The sequence below is a fragment of the Haplochromis burtoni genome, unplaced genomic scaffold (genome assembly GCF_018398535.1).
Source record: "Haplochromis burtoni strain Fernald_Lab_line unplaced genomic scaffold, NCSU_Asbu1 Contig_33, whole genome shotgun sequence".
Classification (NCBI taxonomy): domain Eukaryota; kingdom Metazoa; phylum Chordata; class Actinopteri; order Cichliformes; family Cichlidae; genus Haplochromis; species Haplochromis burtoni.
Window position 1 is genome coordinate 422,969 of NW_024582394.1, and position 25,296 is coordinate 448,264.

The 25,296-nt window shown below is 38.6% G+C and overlaps 1 protein-coding gene across 3 annotated transcripts in view; it reads left to right on the forward strand.

Moving 5' to 3' along the window:
* fstl5 (follistatin-like 5) overlaps positions 1-25,296 on the forward strand; it is a 196,811-nt gene that overhangs the window by 150,726 nt on the left and 20,789 nt on the right. For all 3 annotated transcript variants that reach the window (XM_005919390.2, XM_014332737.2, XM_005919391.2), the window contains 4 exons: positions 4,811-4,972; positions 5,622-5,756; positions 23,480-23,506; positions 23,727-23,845. In XM_005919390.2, coding sequence (XP_005919452.1) covers positions 4,811-4,972; positions 5,622-5,756; positions 23,480-23,506; positions 23,727-23,845 — 443 coding nt within the window. The remainder of the gene's footprint in view (positions 1-4,810; positions 4,973-5,621; positions 5,757-23,479; positions 23,507-23,726; positions 23,846-25,296) is intronic.

Sequence of the window (25,296 nt, forward strand, 5' to 3'; positions counted from 1 at the left end):
TAATTAACAAGAAACATCCTGTTGGGTCTGGGCCAGTAGAGAGCATCATCAAGCAAGCAGCATTTAGAATACATTTGCATTTGTACTTCTGTGATGTACTTTAAAGAGCTTACGCTTGAAACTAAGTGATATTATTGCACTATGAGTAAAAAAAATTGAGCGTTAATGCCTTCAAATCAGAGGTGTGGGATCCACTTCCCCAATCCTGGCATGAGTGGGAGTCTGTGAAACCTCAGTCGTTTTCAAATTTATGCTGGTAGACCTTGTGATTCACAGGCATTTACACATTTTATTCTTCACCCCTCTCTTACTTTTCATTTTTGTTGCCAGGGTTAGGACTTGTGCCTTTCATGGCTCCAGAGGTCTCAACACACTTTATCCTTTCATTTTAGACCCTTGCATTTCTCTGCGGTAGTTGCAGATGGGAGGATGAGAATGGTATCTATCTATCATTGCTTTTTCCTCGAGAACCTACCAATGCTGGAGGCAAAGGCTTTAACTGACATGGCTCCAGACCACCATGGCCTAGTCTTAATGTCTACTTGGGATTCTGTAGGTGACAAGTCCTCCACTTATAAAAAGCACTCTGTGTCATAGTAAGCTGCTTTTCTATCTAGTCGTCCATCTTTCTGTGACCTCGGGATGTCACAGAGCAACTCCTGCCTCAGACATCCATACCTGCCCCCTTCCACAGCCCTGTTAGCTGTTATTTTCTTAGGTTTTTAAAAGCCTTGATGATCCGTTTTTTCTTCTTTTAATTCCAACACACTAATTAACACAGCTTTGTCAGACTGCCTGAGAGGTTTTTAATGATGGGATACTCAGGGGAACCTGGCTGATCCATGCTTGCGCTATACAGCTGTTGATTAATGGGTTGTTGTTGTGGGCCAGGAACATGCCATTTTTGTCACGACCCTCTTTCTTTAACACCTCCACACAAAAAATACATCCCGCCACTCAGTCTAATATGCACCAGTAGAAAAATCTATAAAGAAATTTAACATCTTATAATTTAACTACAATGAATTCAGGTTAACAGTCAGAAACACAGCAAGAGCACTGTGAGGAAATACAGTGGCTTCATTTACATTTTCCAATACTAAAATCCATTCTATTTATTCAAATCATCATTTCATACTTCACAGTGATTAAATTTACACTCACAATGACAATGATATGACAATGACATTAGCACTGTACATAAAGAAACCTGGTTAATTAGATCCTTCTCGTGTGCTTGATGTATTGCATTCCCCCTTCATATGATTATTTTAAAATTATTTATTAATTTATCAAAAGAATTTTAATAAATGCCACCTGAAGTATTATAACTCAGAAAGATAAAGGTTGCAAGCTTCTGAAACCTAATATGATGCCAGACATGACTTGGTATTTCAAAATGTCAATTATAATCTCACTGCAGGTGTGTTTGTACACACTTTACAAAGTATTACAAAGCTGGACTCTTAAATTCTACATTGATGCTAGATGGGATTATAAATATACATTTTAACACAAACGTACAGTTTTTTAATTTAATGTTGCTGAAACAACAAAGGGATAAAATAATAAATCTATCTGATCGAGAAATCACTCATCTTTGGAAAAGAGAGTTTATTACAGAGAAATGTCTCTTTCCAAAATAAAAGCTATGCTATACGCTTCTTCTGGGCTATATTCTCAGCAGCATATTAAACATCGGGGGTTGGGGGCCGCTGGTCTAAATGACTCGGGTAAAGTTTGTAGCATGTGTGTTTGTTGTTTTTGTCTGCTTGTCTTTGCACTAGGATGATGTCAGAGTAAATGTGCAGTCATATTCGTTGTGTTCCCACTAGTGCTGTCAGCGTTAACCTGAAATGACGTTAACACCACAACACGGCAAATCTCTGTTAACGAGCTACCGCGGATCGCCCCGTGCGTGGGGCTGGACGACGTTAACACGTTAACGAGCAAACTGCGCTAACACACTAGTTCCCACCATGTAATTGAGCAATGCATCCGACATACTGTTTTACTTTTGTCCATGACGCGCTTACCTTCAGGGTCATACTTCACATGAAGACCAAAATAGTTCCAAAGGCTAGATCTGAATGAGGGTGGGGGAGGTTCAATTTGTCATGTTGCAACGAGCTTAGCTTCTGTCTTGCTAGCTTGCACTGCGCTCAGTGGATCTGCGCTCGACAGTGCAGCCTAGGCGGAGTAGTCAAACGCAGATCCACTGAACTCTCAACACAGACAGCATCGTCAGAAGAAAAGTTGATAAAATAAATTAAAAATTTTGTATTGTTCGATACATATGCGTACTGAACCGAAAGCACTGTATCGAAAGGTTCAATATCGATACGAGTATCGTTGCACCCCTAATATATATTATCGTTGCACCCCTAATATATATATATATATATATATATATATATATAAACAAACTCTCTGCTGTTTGGATTGCTTGTTGGATATCTCGTTCTTGCTCCTTGCCAGGTGCATCACATGCACATGTTGCAGGTGTAGCTCCACATTGAGATGATGGTTTGTGTCACAGTTAAGCTTGTTTTCCTGCACTTCTGGACATTACCGTAGAGCTTGCCATTGACTGTTTGATTGTGGGGTACATAGTTACGTTGAACAGCCCTGTGAACATTGAAAACAAATAACAGCCATGTTCATGGTCACGCTTTCTGCAGCTGACTCGTCTCCACGGACGATTTTAAAAATGGGGTCAGTTTCATACAAAATCTGATGTTTGTGCTTTGTTCAAGTTTTGAGGTTCATGGTAAAACTGCACATGGTCAGAACAGGACTTTCAGGGTGCAATTGGAATGTAGCAGGAGTTATAGGAACAGTTTATGGCTGCAAAAAGAGATACGATAAGATAAGATAAGATAACTCTTTATTGTCATTGCATAGTCATACATAGTATAGTAGTACAATGAAATTGGAAAACTGTCCTACGTCGGTCAGATAAACCAGAGCACTGACCAAATATGAATCACATATGATTGTTATGCTTTTTAGAGGTGTAGTAGTGAGACTCCAATCGTAACGTGCTAATTGACATAAAAGTCACATAAAATGTGATATTTAAAAAATGATTTTTATGGTTGATGTATTCAGGATGATTGATATAAGGACACAGGTGTAGATTTGAGCTTCCTTTTTAAACAGCTTGTATTTACTGAGTAAAAAAGTTGTTTCACCAAACAAGGCACTCACAGAGTGATTTACAGTAAGCATATGGCACAAAAACAGATAAGCAAGGAGGATTGTAAAACTTATGCTCTTCACCCCACCCCAACTCTTTCTCTCTCACACACACACACACACACACACACAAAAGAAAGAAACAGATCTTTTGGGGGATTGTGTGCGCATCTGTGAGGATATTAAGCCTGAGTAATAAACTTTATTCAAATGATTGTACAAAATAATTGTCTCCCAGAGTTCTATGCAATCATCATTGTAACTGCTAAGAGGCATTGGCATAAGTGATGCGTCTGTGTGGCTGTGATTGGTAAGGTAACCTGAGTGCCATAAGAACCTTTGTGGCCCACTGTGGACAGTGTGTTGGCAGTTGGGTTGACGGGAGCTCCAAAGCCCGGGAGTGCTGTGGTTACCAGATGGCCATGGCAGTAATCTTCAGTCCTTTCACTCACCTGGCTGAGTAAAGACTTCCTCTAACCCAGTGCCCACAGGAAATGGTCTCTACAGCACGTCTGCCTTCTCTGCTTCTGCCAAGAGTCTTGCTTCCATCCTCCGCTCACATCTCTGAAGTCTGTTTCAGAAAAGAGAGGGGAAAAAGGAGGTGCTGATTTGGGCCACAGAGGCTCAAAAAGGATCGCTCAAAACAAGATGGCAAGATGGAGAGATTTGATGTCTCTACTTTAACTGCTGCCAGGTTGTCATCCTTATATGTGACAGGCTGTTGTGGAATGAATCATGCTGTATTTTTATGGATGCTCTGTAAACAGTTCATTGTCACTGTCCAAGTTTGAGTCACCATTCCAGTGAAAGAGTCTCCTCAGACATACTGCTATGCCTCTGAAAGGTTTTATCATTGTTATGCTATTCAGAGAAGTCTTCCGTCTATAAAGGATTATTCAAATTCATTCTTCTGATATTTTCCATGTTTTGTGGAGCAGGGCTCTAACAAGTTGGCCCCCGGGTGTAGAGCAAAATTTGTGGCATAATTCTCAGCCAATGCATAAATGCATATTATTAATGTATTTGTGTGTTTTATAGATTTATGTTAATTTATGGTTCTTGGAAGTACAATATGTCGGAGAGATATTTTTGTTTGTCTTTGCTTCAGGGTAGGGTAAACAAGTGAAACGGCAGCATGACAGTAGCACCGTGTGCAGAAATGTGCCAAGTCAGCTTTTGGAACAGTTTGCAGAAGAGAGCGACATTTAGCTTTTACCTTTTTTTATTTATTTATTTTTATTTCTGTACACATTTTGTTTTCTCTTCTTTTATCCCCTCATCTCCTTCCTGACAGGAGGTTACAGAAAATCAATAGCTACCAAGTGAACAGAGGTTCCCTCCCTTATTTATCTATCTGATTTGTTTGGCTTTGTGGAGCACATTAACCTTATCTAAAGGCATTCGGTAATGCTGCAAATGCACTCAATCCTATTGATAGTTTATGCTAATTCTGAGCCATAAGTTCAGAACTTGTTGTTTTCTTGAAAACGTCTTGTTCAATAAGGTTATTCAGCTCCTCAACTGATTCTAATGTAAACAGCAGTAAGGGATGCAGAAGCATTAATTCATTTCTGTATGCTGTCTGTCTCTTTTCTCTTACACCATCTTTCAGTTCCTCCTGTCATCCGAGTTTATCCAGAGAGCCAAGCCAGGGAGCCGGGTGTCACTGCCAGCCTCCGCTGCCATGCAGAGGGCATCCCCAGCCCCCAGCTGTCCTGGCTCAAGAATGGCATGGACATCACAACCAAGCTGTCCAAACAGCTCACTCTGCAAGGTAAACAGGAGTAATGAGTTTACTGCAAGTGCACCTGTGTATTTACTTTTTCTGTAATTGTTTTTACCACCACTCTCACACTTTTTATGCTAATATCTGACCATGGTTGCCATCACTTCATGTATCAAAGAGGACTGGGTGACATAGATGATCACATGTTTTTCTGATATTCTCACACATTTGTCCTGTTAGTTCAGTGGCTGCTTGGTTGGTTCTTGTGACTAATTTTACTGTAAAGCTGTTTGTTTGAACCGGAGGCATTGTTAGATTGATGTCACCAAAAGATGCACAACGTCAAAGTCTTTTGTCCAAATTCTATATCGAACGCTCAGAAGTAAAGCTATCAAGTGTCACTTGATTCTCAGAATAAATAGTGAAGATTGCTTTTCCCCTCAAGTTGCTTTCAAAAACTACAGAGCGGAAAACTGTCCCAGATCTCACAGAAACACAGCATGTGCCACATTCTAACTTTGAACTCCCACCTTTTTGAAATCTCCCCGAAACAAAGCTTTCACCCTTCTTCCAAACACATAACTGTTATATAATGGTAGCAGAGGATGGTAACATTGAAGTCACCTTTTATCTCTTTCCTGAAGGAAAATTGTCTTTTTATTTTTGTCTTTCCCTCCTGTTCTGTTGTCCCTCGCAGCTAATGGAAGCGAGGTTCACATCAGCAACGTACACTTTGAGGACACCGGCGCCTATACCTGCATCGCCAAAAATGAGGCCGGCGTGGACGAGGACATCTCTTCGCTCTTTGTTGAGGACTCTGCGCGCAAAACTTGTATGTATAAGTCATGATGTCAGTGTCTGCTTTTTTCTTCTTTTTTTTTTATTCAGGGGGAAAATGGAGCCATGCAAATGGAGCCCTTAATAATTTATCCTGTCAGCTCTTAATAGTTTATATCCTGTGATGCTGCGATGAAGGAAGAGGAGTAATGGTGATACTATCTTTACTCTCTGTCTCTTGGCTTGAAAGCAGGGAGAGTTGTTCTTTTACCCTTTCATCCACTATCATGCCATTTTTGTTCCTCATATTGCATCTGCGTCTGCCTTGATACACTAGGGTTCAAACCAATCATAATTTCTATTAGTGCTGACAAGAATAATGTAATTAACTGATTAATTATTAGTTCCAGAAGTGACAAACATGCCTTTTCTACTTGCACTTTTTTAAAAAAGTGATCATTAATTGAGTATCTCTTGGTGACGGTTTTCTGAAGAGATAAATTTCACCTCGGGTGTAGTAATTTTTCATCATTTTGAGACATTTGCATAATAAATAGTTGATTAATCTTAGAAGAAATGGTAGATTAATCGGTTATGAAAGTAATAAGTGCAGCTGTAATGTATTTATGAATAAATCAGTTGCTGTTTATTCTATAATCACAAGCATAAGGGAAAATCTTAAAATAAATCTTTGTTCTATAAAACACTACGTAAACCAAATACATTAAATTTGCAATTATGTAAATGTAAAACATAATTTTTGATCCTGAAATTTGATGAGGGGAAAACATCTAAAACCATTATCCACATCACCACATTTTTTTTTTTAATACCTTTATTAATTGATAAGGTAACTGTCAACTGTCAGCATGTAACTTGAGGACACTGATAATCATCGTATTCGTATTTGGAAGCTTTTACAGTCTAAACAAACTCTTCTAATTCCTCTTCGTGAATGGAATCACACACTCTAATTAACGTTGACCTTCTTAGAAATGTCAAAATCTGTCTTTGGGGTCTATGACCAGTTGTTAGTGTGTTGTATTTTCCTGTGGGTAATTAGAGTTCCCAAACAACACACGCTTCAACTTTGCAATCCGGTCACACATCACGCACAAACTGTCCCACACCGTCACCTGCCAGACCCGGTGCGTTTAGATGCGATCCCTACAGTACGACACTTCCACCGCCCCGCCTGTCACGCGTCAGAGGATCATACTTGGTGAGGTCAGAAGTCACTCCTATGCTTTGAAGCCTTTGAAGCTCTACCGCGGGCAAAATGGTGCTATGAGTTAGATATAGCAGACCCTTTTGGAGTGAGTTCAAAGGGATGTCAGCTGACAGGCAGACAAGGTTGCACTACTACATTACGAAAGAGAAAGACAGGAAAAGACAGACTTTACTACACATGCTGTTGTCTGTCTTGGATATCTGAAGACTGCATTCTTGACCTGTTCTGCTTTTCCCATGAGATTGTCCCCTTTATTCAGATACCAGTTAAGTGAGCAAATAGAAGCTGACTGTCTATTTTTCCTGAACTGGCTGCCTCTATGAGCCTGAGGCTAATGTGAGGTGTCAGCTCACAAAGCCTTCATTCCACAAACACAAACCTCTATTTCTAAAACAAATATACATCCATTTCACACATAAGGGGACACCCAATTAAAATTCACAAGGGAACTTTAAAATGCATGATTGTCAATTTTCATTGGCACTTAAGGTGTGGCAAATACACAAATGTCATTCTATTGATATCAGTGATTTCAGCATATTAATGGTCTATTTATTTAGTCAAAGACCACAAAGAATAGCTTAAACCTGCATCTTTGCTAAGTGTCACTTCTATATAACCAAACCTGTTTTTACAACTAGAGAAGATTTTTTTTTAAAATATATTAAAAAGAAGATGCTCTTTCTGTTTGTAAAACTTGTCTAGTTTAGACTGGTGGCTTTTACCTGTAAAGTTTTGCTGGAACTCAGCTATTTGTTACCTTTTCTATTCTGACGTCAGGAAACACTTTCCTAATAGGTTTATGGGCTCGGTGGCTATTTACAAGTGTTATTAAATCTAACATGATGCTTATTTTGTCAGTCATGGTCCTATTATGGCATTCTAAGTGCTGCAAATCTCTCGAATTCTCAGGCAGGTCTACTCCCTGCTTGTCATGTCTGGTATGAAAACAAAATGATGGCAATGGGGAAAACGCCAAGCTGAGGCTTCAGAGTAACCTCTTGTTTTATGTCCGCCTATTATGTAGGGTCTATACAGCCATTACAATGGAGGGAGTCATTCATTTGTTTTAATAGGTTTTTATTCCTTTGCACTAGCATCCAGTATGGCAGCAGGTAGCATTTTCCCTCATTGGCAATTATCCATCCATCCCATTGTCCTGCAAATATTATTTTATTGACACCACAGACTGCAAGAAAAAAAATGGAACTTGAACCTATGGATCTACTTGTTCCTTGTGCTTTTTGTCTTGGTCTTGTTACAACCCATATGGAAAAGAAATAGTAAAAACGTATATGATTTACTCATGAAAGTGGCCACTTTCTCATTACTTTCATATATTGTTTTAGTAAGTATCCAAAACATACAAGTTTCATTATATAATTTTTCAAGGGATCTTATATCTGTTTTCACCCTTGTATGCTTTTCATACAAGTTTCACACAAGACAGATACAAACATTATAAGATTTATATATATCTTTTCCATGTGGGAAGTTACAAAGTGTTGCCACATGCCTGCATGCGGGATATTGAGAAACTTGCAACTGAAGGATGAACTGAGTTGATTTTCAAGTTTAAAGACTGAGCTTACTGTAAGTCCTTTCTGTTCTTCTGAATGTGATCTCCCAGGAACTTCTGAAAAAATACTTTTCTTGCTATTATTCAACACCAAAACGCAGGAATGGTAGGATGTAAACTTTGCTTTCAGTTGACAGAGGCATACAATCCTGGGGTGGCAATTCTACAAATGTACACTGTAAGACAGAATTACTTTGAATGTATAGAAAACACTTGTTAGTAGGTATTCAGCCTTACAGATGTAATTAGAACAGTTGAAACATGTCAAGTCAGAAATATCCCTCATGCATGCAAACTATAGGATCATTAAAATAAAGTAACTATCTTACAAAAACTTCAAAGATCACCTGTAAAACTGGATTTTTTTCAACCCTTTTGTCTTTAACAGCCTATCATAATCCTGTTAGTTAAATTCATCTTGATAGCTTCTCTTCCCTTTGTCACCATGGTGTGCTTTATGGAGTATATGCAGCCATTATTTTCCAGACTGATTGCCATACTATATTAAATTATTATCTTTGTGCTTCTTTTTTTCTCTTTTTGGACAGTTGTAGCTCCAGTTTTGATCACAGGTGATTTAGTTTCTGCAGAGATGTGAAAGTTGTCTAATGTTGCTTTGAAATCTTGGATATCAAAGAGTTGATATTTCAGAAGCTGAAAAATGTGTCTAATTGGCGTCAACTCTGATATAACTCCCCTTTAATATCATTTGTACCTTTTGTTTAAGTTATTTTACATGTATGGCCAAGTTAGGTTTATGGGATAGACTTTATTGGTTGTATTTGCATTGTAGTCAGCACACCATAAATTGTTAAGCAACAATGCTTATGAAACAAAGGTTAAATATCATCATTATAAAAGCTGCGATGAGCTGTAAAAACCCTAAAAATCCACCAGTTCTTATTTAAAAGTGTGTGTGTGTAGTAGTTTTACCTTAATATCTGTGAGAACACTACTGTGGGGACGAATGATGTCAAATATAAAAATACCAGCAAGCTCTCTGAGTGGCCCTAATGTGATGAACACTGGCACATTCACATGACTAATGGTTTAACAGTTTATTCCAGCCGGTTTTTTGTTAGTCGTGCTGAGGTTGTCAAGCCAACAAATCTTTGCAAAAAAATTAAATCAACTCAATTAATATAAAAAACATTAAATAAAAAGAATTAAATACAGACTGTTCGACACTAAAACATCACCTCAGCTTTCTTAGCAACAACAGCTTTTGATGGTTCTTTTTGCATAGGGACAAACATCGCGATAGGACACATCTTTTTTTTTTTCCTTACCTGACCATTTGGCATGCAACTGTCTTATGCAGCAGGATCAGATATGAATCAATTTTAAATCTGACAGTCAAAAGAATAGTGTAAGAATAGTGCAGTTAATAGTCCGGTAGATTTACTGGTAGCAAGGAGATGCTCTTTGTTGCTTCATATGGAAACTATAAAGAGAGCTCCCTCGCCTAAATTGCATACTAGTGGAAATACATCTGAAGCTGATAATTTCCTTCTGTGTGAAAAGTGACAATTATGGAAACTAACCTTCATGCATTATTCAGGGATAGATCCAAGAGGTTAACGATACAGGCATGTGCAAACTGGACAATATATACGCACTGATCATGAGAATTATGCATGAAACAATAATAAACTGTGATCTTGGTAATTCCTCCATTCATAACTTAATACAGCAGACCAATCAAAACCAGACATCATTCATCAATTTACACTGTAGATAAAACGCTGTCTTCTTCACCGAGAAAACACAAGTAGGCTGGTATAAGGGAAAGACAAAGAGGTATTGGATTCTTTAGCTTTACAAGTGTAATTAGTTTAATGGTCACACGAGGTCATGTCAAGTCAGATTTATTCCTAAAGTGCTTTTAACGCAGATCCATCACACGGTGCTTTACAGCTGACAACTGTGTGTTTGTGTGTGTGTTTGTGGAAAACAAAGGAAACTATTAAGCTGTTTCCACTCCATCTAAAGGTTTTCCTGGCTTGAGGGAAAAGGCGTGTAAGGTGTTGACTAATTAAACAGATTTGAAATGTGTTTTTAAAACAGCCGCATACTGAAATTAACTAACTCAAGAAAAGAGAATACACTGATACAACAAATGTAAGATATATGCACGTAAAACAGAAAAAAAAAATTTATATTTAATGTTTCACGTGCAGCCTGTTAAGAAATAATAAATGAATTCGTCCCTATGTTCAGATAATTTAATATCTGAGCATAGAGGAGAAAGGCTGACTAATATAAGTTCAGACTTGTTTGTGTCTGTGCAGCTGTGTAAAAAGGTGAGACAAACACAAAACTCATTAAATCTGTGAGGGGGTGGCAGGTTTGAGTTTTGACCCCCTGTTGTCATTTGCATTATCTTGGTATTTGATTAGCCTCTGCAGATGGACAGATATTCCTATTGGGCTCTCCAATCAGAGGCTGCCACGGGTGATATTTCAGAGGAAAGCTACCAGCTGTTGTCAATACATCAGTGTTTAAGGCCAGAACACAGACACCGAGGAGTCTAAGATGCTCATGTGTATTGTAATCTACAATGTACTTGTACTTTAACACAACAAATTTAATCAGGTTTAGCTAGTGTCGTTGTACACTGCACCTGGTTTTACCTGAGAAATTGTCTGAGTAAATATTGAAATGTTTGTCAAGCAGCTGTTATTTAAAAAATATCATCATTGATTTACCACGGCTTTAAAATGATTAGTGCAAACAGATAATCCCAGGATTCATGCTTGGAGCATGCAGGGTTGTCTATTTTACTTCTAATGTGTGTGTAAACGGCGGTACGTGTGCAGTTCTCAGTCCCACTTCATGCTTACGTGCTCAGTTGACAGGCTTCATGTTGAAGTTATTTAGCATATATTTGTCTATTAACCCATACAGGTTGATACTATTTTACGTTTGTGTAGCTATTAGATTAGACAGTAAGCATATAGTACTTTGATACACTATTAATTCTTTATTATTAATCGATGTAGCTAAGGGACTGCTTGACAGCTGTCAGAAATAGTTCCCAGAAAATAGTTCCTGTTTTGTCAGACAGACGGGTATCCCTTTTGAATAACAGAATACTTTGGTATGCAGACTAGTTCACGTCTGCAGGGTCCTTTGGCTCAAATCATCATACTTCCACCACCACCATGTTGACAGTTGATATGAAGTGTTGCTATGGTGTTGGTGTGTCTGTGCATTATGGCCGGATATCTCTACTTTGGTCTTGTCCGTCTAAAGGACATTGTTTCAGAAATTATGAGTTTGTTCAGATGCTACTTTTCCAACCTGCCACTTTCTTTTTACAGAGAAGAATCTTTTTCTAATTGTTTTGTCATTAACTTTAAATTTAAAATGCCTATTTTTTTAAGGATTGCTTCCTCTGACCTTTAAAACACAACTGAATGCTCCAGTCCAACAAAGTACCAAAACTTGTAGTTTTATAAAGGTGGTCACAGTTACTGATGATCAGTAAATCAGTAGCAGCATCAGTCTCTTAATTCCTATAGAAGCAGCAAGGGTCTGCTTAGTTTTTCCATGTAGAGTTTGGTGGAAACTTTAAATTTTTCATTTGACGGTGTCCTTCTCAGCCATCCAGTATTTAATCTCTGTCTCCGTTTTACAAGAGCATGGTCACCCTTTTCTTCTTAAGCATGGAACTTTCCACCTTAGGCAACACAGTTTGATTCTTTCCCCTTCATTTCCAGCCAGCAGAGACACTGGCAATTAGACAAGTTGGTTAGACTTTACCTGTTCACCCCTTTTATCTTTTTGTCTCAAAGATCTTTTGGTCTGTCACATTGTCTTCTGAGTCTGAGCTTATTCTCCACCTTGATCCTCATCAGCAGCCTGCCAGTCTCTCTATTAGCAAAAAAACCTGCCACAAACCTTTCACTACTTTTCAATTGCAGCAGCTGTTTGTAATAATAAGTAATTTTAGACTGTTTAGATAAAGTTATGATTAATGACCATCTGTGCCACCCACCTATGCCACATAAATCACAGTCTTTTCAGTTTTTTCCTCATTTAAACCCACATGCTGTAGTACATTTGGAGTGTGAATCTAGATTAGCTCCATGTGATATCATGTTGGGCCAGAGAGGCTCTCTAAAGTCATTGGCAGTTATTACCTATCCAAAAAACAGCATCTGGTTTCATAAGATAGTTTCAGGGAGACACTATGGGGACAAATATAAAGGGAAATTTTATAACTACTGAAGAAGTATTCTGTACAAAACCAATCCTAATTCTTACTGTGATTTAAATTTGCATACAGGTTTAGTCAATCTCAATTCCCTAAAGCCATTTAAAATAATGCCTATCCATAAATATACAAAGTAAACTTACAACTCAACTTTTTTACAGACCGAGGATGAGGATTTCTTAAAGGCCACAACTTATTCTCATTTTAAGTAGACTTTATTATATGTTTTCAGAGGTGACATACACGTCAGTAAGCACAAGTAGTCTGAATACAGTAAAAGCAAGTAGTTTGTGTTTCATTTTTTGATGTATTTATCAAATGAATTACAACTATAACCTTTGAAGTATGGTCATTTCTAATAAAATGTACTCATTGTTGGCTCTTTTAACTGCTCTGTTATCAGAGTTCACTGTACAAAGAGAATGACGTTGGCAGGTAAGAGACAGATTCACTGACCGCTTCATGGTGAAAACATTCCAGACCCGAAGGCAGTGTTAAGAACTTTGAGTGCCTTCTTGATATGGGGAGGAAAACTTCACCGGTGATTCTACACAAGCATGAAACAGTATACTGGAAGCCAAAGCAAAGATAGAAAATTCCCTCCATACCGTGTATAAATGGTGTCTCTGGATCCAGATCAGTTTGTGCTGTCTTGAGCAGGACATTCAGTCATATTTGTTTGGTAATGGAAGATCGCATTGCAGAAACAAGTTAATTATCCAGTTCATAGTAACGTAGTGTTTCTGCAGTGGTACAGTTAACTGCTCTGAGTAAGGACACTGATCCTACTGATGGAGATTTACTTCTGCCCTGATGATTTTGGAGAGGATACCCTTAAGAATGCAAGTCAGACTTCAGAAACTACTCGCTCATGTTTCATCGTTACTAAAAAGAGCTCATCCATTAGCTTGTACTGCTAGCTTGGAAGGATGATTTCACTTGAAAAGTGCTAAACAAATGGAGATCCTGCAACGCCAACTGTCACATTGTGTAGTGGGGCTATTTATTCATGTGTGGACTTTGGAAATATCCAAATTTCCCACTGTGTTGTTAGTTTAAAGTCTCTGTTTTGTGACTTATAGAATTATGTGATTGCAGATTTTTTTTTTTTTTTTGTAAATGAAACAATAAAGTAAGACGAGCCTTTCACCCTTTTAAAGCATATCTTTAGGCTCTGGCGCCGACTCTGAATTTAATAACAGCTGGGCTCTGTTAGCTGAAGATGTGCATTAAAAGTTTTGGAACACCTGCTATATGTGTGTAATAATTCATATTTTTCACTAATCAAAAATTGGACAACCAACTGCAAACACTGAATCATTTACATATAATACTTAAACACCCCTAAATAAAAATACTTTTTCACATATAATTGTAGTACTTCTGGTTTTCTAACTTTTCGATGCTCATAAGTACTGACTTAATTGTGTTTATGCTCAGGGACAACATATGCACATTATTAAAACAGACGACATTTGCCTCAAGTGCCAGAATCAAGGACGCTTTCAAGCAAAAGCTCAATACTCTGATCCTACACAGGATGAGATGCTTGTGGGCATGTTGTGGCAGCAGACTACCCTTGATCTACCAGCATTGATCTGAAACAGACAGAGATTTAAATGACACGTTGAGATTACACTTGGAAATGTTTTAGAAACCTTCCACATTACTTTTGTGGAAAGTAATGATCTCTTTCTGTGGAATCATTGTTTATGACCCGCCTTGGGCTTCTCATTCAAACACTTCAATAAAAGAGAGAGGAGAGCTGAATAACTAACTAAGGCAGTTGTCAAAGGGCTGAATACGGTATTAAGCAGGAGATGAATTGAAAAACATGATTTGATGAGCAAGGCATGAGTGATCTTTTTTAGATGAATCCACCAGAGGAGCTTGGAGGTCAAAACCTTCTCTTCACAGGCGCAGCACTGAATTGTTTTTCTCTCAGATTTATCCAAGCACTTTGTTGTTTGGGAAAACCTGAGCAGTCACTATTCTGAGATCTCTTTAACAGAAGCTGTCACCAGCAGGCAGAGCACCATCCATCTCTGACAGTCTGCCGCTAAACTGGCATAAATATCTGCCCTTCACAATGTGCCAATTATTTCTGCAGTGTCAGAGGATCTGCGAGACTCAAAGCGAGTGTTTGTTGCTTTGGTCTCTCCACTTTGTTATGTCTCCACATTATGCTGCACTTCATACCTCATATCAGGGACTTACAATACTCTACAGTGAATCTAGTGGCCCGAGTTACTGCTTCTTTACCTTCATTGAAGTGCACTCGTGGACCAAATAAAGAACTTTTAATTATGCAGTTATTACTAGAAATAATCTTGTGAGAAAATCTGCCTTGCACCGTTTCAAGGGCCGATCATATCGTTATCGTCTAAAGCAAGCCACATATTAACTTTATTTTTATGCCCACCAAGGGGTATATGTGATTAATTCAGTGTCTCTGTGTATTTGTTAGCGAAATTACTTAAAAGTTTGCAGGTGGATTTTGGAGTGATTCATGATCTGGATCCAGGAATTTTTGGGAGCAAAACTGGACGATTCATGTCATATCTTCATTAATATGAAATTGAAAAGTAAAATAAAATGGGAAACATGATCTTGGCTTTCTCAAGAAAATATCACAAAGTATCCACTTGGCTCCAGTGACTGAACTATTGGATAGTGTGGTGGGAATGTTGAACAGAGGTTTGGTTTTGGTGTGCTGTTTTCTGTGCATGAATAGCTTTTGTATACATTGTTAATCAAGGTAGCTGCTCTGCTCAGCAGCTTTGGTTTGATGCAGCTAAAGTTCTACTATTTTTGACGAGTTTTAATTAGAAAGATAATTAACATATAGAACACAGCGTGGTGGTAGTAGTTGTCTTCTGTAGCCTTGACCCTTTTAAAGTGGCAACTTTCAGCTGTTTTACCGTTAATAAATGAGTCACATTACATTGCCTTGCCAAGTGAAAATATTTGCTTACTATAACAAGACAATTGTTTCCTTTTGTGCCGACTTTCCTTTTTTCTGTCTTACTTTGTGGTGGCTGTGCTTAGTGTATAGCCTCCCTCTAAAATATGTAACTATTTAAGAAAAACAAGAAACTAAAGGAAGCATTCAAGTTTTTTTTTAATGCAAAGAAAGAAGCAGCTGTTTAACAGGTGGATGGAATTTTTAAAATCTCCATTAAATATTTTTGTATCTGAATCTTTCATTTTATATAATTTATTAAAGTTACAAGTAAGTTTGTTACTGTTACAATATTTTTAAACTCACTTACAGGATAACGTATTTTGTCAGATATGTTTAGTGTTTAATTGCAACATGCATTTTTCACTTGTCTCTCTGTTAGCACAATAATTACATTTACGTTTTTGATACTTTATATATATATATATATATATATATCTCACCCTGGTAACCCATTAAAGCCACATGTTTTAATACTATGGCTGTTTGTGGCATGGTTAAGAGCAGATGAGGTGAATAACATTGATGGTTTCATAACAGTGCAGTGTTCTGCTGGGAAAACATCGGCTCCTGGCATTCATGTAACTTTGACTCGTACTACTCACAGATATTAGCCTCCCCAGCAGCACCTCACTAAACTGTAAAAACATCTAATCATCTGACATTAGCCAGTCCCATTTCCCACATTCACAGGACCCAAAAGATCTGGTGCAAGTACCATGGTACCAGATAGTGCATGACACCCACAGAGGTCCTGAAAGGGTCATAGCTGTTTTGGCAGCTCAAGAGAAAGATGGCTTTTAATGTTCTGGCAGGTCAGGTACATCCCCATTTTTCTCTTTACTCTGGTTTTGACTCACAATTCCAGTATCTATTTATTATTACTATATTTTCTCTGCTTTATATTCTTTCCTCTGTACTCGTTGCTTCGTGACTCACTGTAAAGGTTCATTAATTAATGTATGACCTTTAAATACTCCAGCAGGAACAGAGAGTCTTGAAATTCGAGTGGGCTGAAAAGTGAGTTAAGCATTTCCGCTGCGAAACATCTCCACTCAGATATGATTCACCTATTGAGTCCTAAAACCATTATTTTGTGGCAAAGCTGCAGACAAGGCACAGTTATTTCACCTGTAGGGTACAGACAAATTGTTTTGGAGAAATTCAGACTGTCTTCATTCTGAATCAGTCTGGATATTCTCTAGTCTTGAGATTTTTAGGGCTCTGTTTTCATGTTTATTTCACACTGGTGGCATTTTGTGCTTATTTCTTCAATTGGCAGTTGGGTATCTTGAGCCATTTCCACATAAGCACTGCAGCCATGAATTTTTCTAGGGCTCAACCAGCGGAGGTGCAGGTAACACAGCGAGACTGAACACTGAGCCAGTGTTTAACCTGCCAGCTCCCTGCTACAAAGTCAGTGTAATATCAGGCTGTCTCGATGTTTTAACAGAGCATCTAATTGTTCTGCACATTCACCACTAGTGAGTGGGCGTCACATGTTTTTCTTCCTTTAAACTCTATTGTAACAGTGTCCTCATCTAAACCACACAGAGCCTTTTTCGTAGTATGCCCCACATGTGGAAATTATCACAACCTAATTTTCCTAATTTTGTACATGTGTGAAAATAAAGATAGTGACTCACTGTGTGCAACTGTAGGAGGTGTGATGTGATTCTGAGGTTGATGCTATGCTGAGGTTTATTGCTTAGAGCACTTGTATTCCAGAATGAGAAATTTTAATGCATTTTGGTAATTCTTTGCAAAGTGACACCCACAGCTCCCTTTATTCTTGTGTTCTTCATCCCACTAGTGTAGTGTGTTTTTCAACCAGCTAAGTATCTAGATTGAATCATTAATGTCAGACACAATAGAGCAATTTGTGATGCTTATCAGCTTTTTAATACGCAGAAATAATCAGGCAACCTTTCCTGTTCCACCTCAATAGTAATGTTGTGTTGGTGCGAACCACAGTTGGCATAGAGGCTATTTAAATTTTGTGCAAGTAAACAGACTAATAACTACAGATACCTGCTGATCTGCAAGATAAGCAGAGAGGTATGTGACCAACAATAGACCATTAAAACTTCTCGCACAGTCACTTACTGCTGGTCCTCATCTGATGTCTGTATCTAAGCCATCGAGTGATGAGGTCTTAGGATCGTCCATGTTAGATCTCAGTGTCGTCCTCCAACAAATTCTTGTTTAAAGTAACTTAAACTTTCAGATATACACCATGAAAAGAACACTAGACATTTTTACAGCCCCACAGCTGATATCTACCTGTAGGTAAACATTTATCACTGCAAAACTTCATGAAAAAAAAAATTATGACATGTCCAAAGTAAATTCAAAACTGAGATCATTGGTCATATGCATTTCTTAATAACCCCATAACTTTTTTTTAATGTTATTAAACCGATAATTATGTTAGACTGTTGTCTTTGCTCCATGTTATGTCCTCTTCTATGCCACTTTTTTCCTCCCTCAACACTTGTCTGCATACCTTGCTGTTTTTATTCTGTCACGTTTTCTTGGCCATTTTATCATATCTTGCAGTTTGTAAGCTTTTGTTCCAATCAAACACGCCACTGCTTGATTTTACAGTTTCAGACGAAGGGGAAGATCTAATCAGTGAAATCTGCTGCTCAAGTGATTGGTTGGAACAAAGCCCTGCAATCTCCTGGGCCTCGGCGCTACACAGATGAGAACCACCGCTGCACACCGAAGTCTTCACAAAGCTGTTTTAATGCTATGCTGTTCACCGTGCTGTCTGCTTCATATCCTCTGAACACAGAAGATCAGCTCGAGCCAAACTAGCGTCCATGTTTCCATCAGTAGCGTCCCTCCCCATCACAGCAGGCTTTCACACAGCGTTGGACACGCTGTCAGCAACAAGGAACTCTAACCAGGCAGTGACGCTATCTGCAGTGTCAGCAGCCTACTGCCTGTCGACTGAGTTTCACGGTGAAGGCTTTCCGAAATGAATAACGTAAATCCAGTGGAAAGTTTTAACACCTTTAAGCCCCAGCTACAACATGACAGCTTATGAATATTTGTGATGATTCTTTTGAATGCTAATGTAATAATACTAATCATGAGGATAATGATCATAATCAGTACAAATCATGAACAGCAGAGGACACAACACGAACACCACTTAAAATCTATTTACACTTGAATGATTATAGTGATTACATTAAACCTGGTTTGTAGAACTAAACTGGCTGAAAGGTTGAATGGATTTAGTTGCCATGACTTTGCAAAGTATTATAAATGTGATAGAGCATGATTCATTTAGTGATGTAATAAAAATAAGAAACCACAAGGGTTTTTTTGTTCATAATTATAGACGGATCACATTGGCTGCACTGCTACAGCGGATATTCATCCGTGTATGTCTCCCATAGCAGCCCGTGTTTGTGATGAAGCACAATCAGTTAAAACAAGTTTTATTTTTCAAGTTTGGATGTTTGAAGTGCTCTCCAGTAACTCGGTTTTTTTTTTTTTTTCTCCTTTCTGAAAACTCTCAGGGATTAAGTCTTTTGAATACTTTTCATCCTAAAGAGATGATACAGCCTTCGGTCGTCCACGGGCTCCCAGCTCTAATTCAAGTGCCGTCAGACCTGTTATTTTGAAAGCTTCCTCGCTCTACCTGACTTTAAATAGTACTGCTGGGAACTTGCTGTTGAAGCACAGAGCTGCTAAAAGCAACGGGGGAAGAAGGGAAAAAAAAGCTGTTAGGAAATCTAAAGAATTTCGTGACTGAAGAATGGATGGGTTAAATATAAAAGCTAAAAGACTTTCTCTGTATGAAGTCGGACTTGATCACTAGGTGACTCATAAGTGTTTGTAGCGCAGAGAGAAGAAGCCAAGTGAGAAGCACAAGGCTCTGAAAATGATATTGTTTCATCAGTATTCACTTTAACGCCAGAGAGGCTGAGCCACCATCAGTTGATAGCCACTTTAAATAAGACATGAAATATCTTGGCGCTTAAAATGACCTTCATGACTTTTCTTCAGCCGTATCAACCATCATTTTTACATTTTGCAAAACACGCAGGAAAAAGATACTCTGCTTACCATCTGAGAGCTACAGCTTCATGACATTTTCTCTGACCTTTGACTCACAAAGGTACATTGCTTTATAATTCTCATTTCCTAGAACTGGATAAAGATTTCTGCTGTGGCTTTTCTTTGTAAGGCATACGGCTCATGATATGAAAATTGCCCCCTAAAAATTATACTCTGTACTTCTCATTGTGTTAAAGGGCCTGCACATTGGTAATGATGTCAGACCTCTCAGTAGAAAGACCAACGTGTATATACTGAAAGCTGACTTAAAAGCATTTAACTAGTTTTCTGTAGGGATCGGCATAAGCATAAAATTTTAAATTATTTGTCTGAGCACAATTTAGAACCAGAGTATGGGGAAAAAAGCCTCAGTGTGACTCATGTGTCAAAGCTCCACTTCCATCAGTTTGACATGTTCATCTGTCAGAAAAATGTGCGAGTGATGATAGAAGCAGTTGGGGGCATACAGTCGAGATAGATTGGACAGTTTGGAAGCGGGTCTCAACTCGAACTGTTTTTTGATTCCCACCCTGCGCCCAGAGCGTTGTCTGATAAACTGAGGGTTAAAGGGACAGTTCACTCTAAAGTCAGATAGCTATGGTGTGAGCTGCCAGTTGCAGCGGTATCTGCCTTCTCTTTTATTTAATGGAACTAAATGGCACTCACTCTTTGGTGCTTTGAAAGTAAAGGAAAAAAATCTGGGATTACATCCCATCCAATTTAATATTGTATATTATGTGTATATTTACATTTGGGCTGTCACTACCATGAGCACCTTGTTGTGGATGAACACTTTCTTCTTTATTGTTACATATTTGGCATGCGTTGTTGCATTCGTTTTGGAAATTACTCAGTTCTCAGTAATGGTGTGCAGTTTTGTGAGTTTTTCTTTTTTTTTTTCACTTAAAGTGCAGCAGTATGAGACAATAACAGTCAATAATCCAATAGATGGAAACTTGGTTTTAGTATTTTACCCAAGGACATTTGGCATGCATACTGGCACGGCGATGGATCAAACCACCAATCTTCTGATTAGTAAATGACTTGCTCTACCTCCTGAACTCCCTCCCTAGATTTATAATTGACTTCTAAACGAAGTTTCAGGTAAATTCCTGAGCTTTTTTCACTTTAAATCAGAGACATTTAGGCAAAAATCCAGATATCTCGTGTGGCAAAACCGATGTTTTTTTATTCATGCTGAAAGTCTAAGGAGCTTGGAAAGAAAAGTGTCTGGACTTCTTCAAGTTGCTTGAAGACGTTTCACCTCTCATCCAAGAAGAAGCTTCAGTTCTGAACTGAAGCTTCTTCTTGGATGAGAGGTGAAACGTCTTCAACGTCTTCAACGTCTACGATGACCTGGATGACAGAGAAGCTTCACAGACATTCATGCTGAAAGTACTGTATTGTTCACTTGTAGGCAGCGTCACTCATAGTGTAGAGCAAATTAAGAAAATAGTCTTTCTTGAAAACACCTACAAGAAAATTGATCAACTGCCTAATTCTAAAAATCAGCACAGAGAAAATTCTAAAAAGAGAACATTTTGGGGTTGTAGGTAAAAGGAACATGCATTTACCTATTCATTTTTTTGTTTTTTTTTAAAAGGAGCATTTGAAAAGTAGTATTAGACACTGTTCATTAAAGACAAATTTCTGCTGATATCCAGGTTTACAGGGCTTGGCTAAGAGCCAAAGGAGAGAGTCCTAAGACATCTTGATCCAGGCCTCAATGTACTGCAAGTGGGAGTTGGCAGGCACATGCAAAAATCTTTTTGGCTTTACACAGATTTGTGGGGTACCTGCTCTGCATGCTATCAGTGTTCTCAAAAGACTTTTGTATCAGTGTAGATGATGAAAGAAAGAAGAGGAAGAATGATATTTCTGCCTGTTTTCTCGAGCATTATTTTTTCACTTTCTGAATACATAATGCTAGAGCAGCGAGCAGGATTTGTACTTCCAAACTGTTGAGAAGGTGTATGTGTGTAGAGCTTATAATTAAAGCATAAGTCTTGGGTCAGTTTTTCCAAGAAACTTCGTAAAGAATACCTGGAAAGAGCAATAAAAAGCTGAACACCTAAGGCAGTCATCCTGAATTTCATTATACATTTGCATCTACTGTGACCCAATTACTTTAGCTGTATTATACTGTCTTCTGCCATGCCACTGTGGTGAACACCACGGGCTGTTTGGCCCACTGTCGCAGCAGCGTGCTCTTGTAAACAAATTGAATTTATGTAACCTTGCTGACGGGTAGGAACTGCGGAGGCCAGACTGGCTGGTGAGCGTGGCGTCCCCGATGTTTGGAGCCCAGTGGAAACATAGTTATTACGGCCAGAAAGAGTGAACTCACTGCCTACAGTGGCAGCCAGCTTGTTTTGTTATATGGATGATGAAGTTGATGTATGGGCTCCTTGTATGCGCAGAACAGCCACAGTGTTTCTGCCAAGTGATGAATAGCATCAATACTGTGGACTATTGGAAAAGACCGGGGCACACAAGATCTCATCTCAGCTCCTCTTTTCCATTTTCCATTTTTGGCAGATCTCAAATAAATTGTATTGTTTTCCTTTTTGTTTTGTCCTTGCCGTCCTTCCTTCCTCGATCCTCCAGACCACGCTATACACCCCGCTCCTTTTGTGGAACTTTTAATGAGCTAAAAGGTATGCAAGAGTGCACAGGAAAGACTTGACAAAGCACTTTTGAAAGATTAAGGCTGACTAACAGCACAGTGGTGTCTGGTTGGCTTTGTCTCAGCTCTCTTTTCTTTCTCTGCATCCGTCCACCTGAGCAAGAGGCTGCGGGAATGAGCACTGCACTAGAGGCGAGATTAGAATCGGATGTGAATTGGCCTGGAGATTGGTTTGTAGACTGAAAATGCATGAAAATGGAAGATGGAATGGAAGCAGAGAGAAGACTGGGGGACACATGAACAATGAGAGAAGGTCACAGTTAAAAGCCAGTGTGAGATGATAGTGGTGGTGGTGGTGGCAGGTTGGGGGATGAGAATGATTGAGTGGAAGAATTTGCTCTTATCTTTACATGGAAAGTATATAATAGCTCTAGATTTTCTTCTCACTATTTAGTCTTATGATGTCATCTTTTCTCTCAGAGTATCCAGCGGCTGCTTTGAAAGCCCACTGTCAGTCTGTGTCTTAGGTCGCCAGTGAACATTCAGGGTGTTATGTGGCTTTCATCCCACATTTCATGTCATTAGTCACTTCTAAGTGAATTTAATGAGAAATTACCTGTTATAGCAGCCAAAACAGGTTTCATGCCACTGAAGAAGCAGCACATTAATCCTTCCTAATGACTTATGATAATCATCTGAGCCTGAAACCTGTGGACTACTCATGGGTGTCTAAGGCAGCTTACCCATAACGCTCATATTGATAGATGATGATCTGAGGTCTAAGTTTTTTTTTCCTCTCTCTTCGTAAGATTGCAGCATCCAAAAATCATAAGCTGTTTTACAGTACTTGTTGTTGCCTGCACTCCATTTTCCAGTGTTTGGAATCAAATTATTTCCAAGCAGAGGGCTCCATCGATTGTTTGTTGCACTTGGTGTCAGACAGACAGCTTCCATAAAACTTTCATGTGGTCTACTTTCCTCTTTGCCTCAACAGGAGTCAGTATTTGGGTGTTAGTTCTCACAAAGGGACACTATTGATTCTTGCATTTATTTTCATCTGTGCTTCCCTCTTTTTCCTTCCTTGCAGTGGCAAACATTTTGTGGCGGGAAGAAGGTACGTCTAGACTGCTTCTGCTCCACTATAGCATTCATTAAACTGAGTTAATTGAATTTCTGTAATAGGGTTACTGAACTGTGATGAGAAGGATTAAGTGATTTGATGGTTCGAGAGTAGATAACAATGTTATATGCTTATTTCCGTTCCAAATGTTCATACTGTGCAGTCTCATAAGCTTTTTCACGTATATAACGGCGCTGTTGTTACTCTCTCGCAGGTCTCGGCATTGGCAACATGTTCTATGTGTTCTATGAAGACGGGATCAAAGTCATTCAGCCGGTTGCATGTGAGATCCAACGGCATATTAAACCCAGTGAGAAGCTGCTGGCTCTGCAGGTGAGTCGTCAGAAGACATTTACGATTCAGTGACTTTTTTTTATATTCCATCATTAAAGATGTACGTAAAGCCCAAGTCCAGTCAGAAGGTGGTAGTAATGCTGCCAGAGGTGTTTCGTAAGCCACCAGTAAAACAGCAAGATGTGTAAAGACGTCTAACTCAACCAGGCAATGCTAGCATATCAGAAGTCGATCATAGCTATATGTAGCCATAAGGTGGGGGACTGGAGAAGGTTGCCGTCTTCAAAGAGCAGTGAAATAGTTCTCAATGAATATCTAGTGTCAGTTTTGGGCCTTGCTGTTAAAACAGATTATAGTTTATAATGCATTTCTAAAGCAGTGTGTAGAATACTATAAATTGTAATAATTTTTAAAACATTTTTACAGAAGACCTGAACCAACAGTGGGTTTCTGGTTAGAAACACTGTTAATGTATCCAAAAGTATAAAGTGTAAAAAAAAGAAAAACACTTGTGTGAGCCCTGTTGTGCTTTCTCTGCCGACATGCAGCATAAAAGGAGACCTCTATGGTGTATTTAACAGGGTATTTTCCTCTTCCTTTGTATAAGTGTCAGAACTCCAATGTTGAAAATTAATAGCACCTAACCTAGTATACGTCAAGTTTAATTGCAATAATTTTAATGACATTATTTAATATGAATTCATGCCTCTCCGCAAAACCCATTTCTTTTCCTAAAGTCCAAAGACTGTTATGATTTGTGCCTGCCAGGAATTCGCAACACTGTAAAATGTTTTATTTTAACTTTGGAAGATCTTGTCAATGACCAGTTAATTTAATGAATTGGAAGCAGAGAAGAGGTGGTTGAATAGTCTTGTAAGCCCTTGGCTTGCATAGATCAAAAATGTCAGTGTTTGCATCTTAGTGTTTTACAGTGGAGTCCTGTGAACAGACAGGAGTGTTTGTTAATGTCTCTGAAAAAGATGTGATGTGTTATTCACTATTTATATCCTACACATCAAGTGCCATGCTATCCAACGGAGTGACAGCTTCTGTGAGCAGTTGGATTTATCTGAGGTTCAGAGTCAGCTAAGCTGCCGAACGCTCAACAGTTGATGGTCACTAAACTGTCCAATATTGATATGAGTGATTCCAAATATGATTTAAATGTAGATCTGCATTTTCTCACACACTTGATAAATGATAGTGTAATTATCTTATGTCAGCAATGCCCTTCTTTTTCTCCTGATTTTCAAATGAATGGACCTAAAGCTTGCCATTGCAATATAGATTAATTTGAACATGTTTCAGAGAAACCCCAAAGAGAATCAAGATCAGACTAGACAAGAAGAGTCGTCCATGGTGGAAAAATCCATCCCAACAGCTAGGGTGATGGGGGCAGGGCTAACAGGTAGAGACATGCAGCCAATTTACCCATGAGATGATGCGCTCCATCATCTCCTCCCCATTTACCAGATAATTTCATTAGAGCC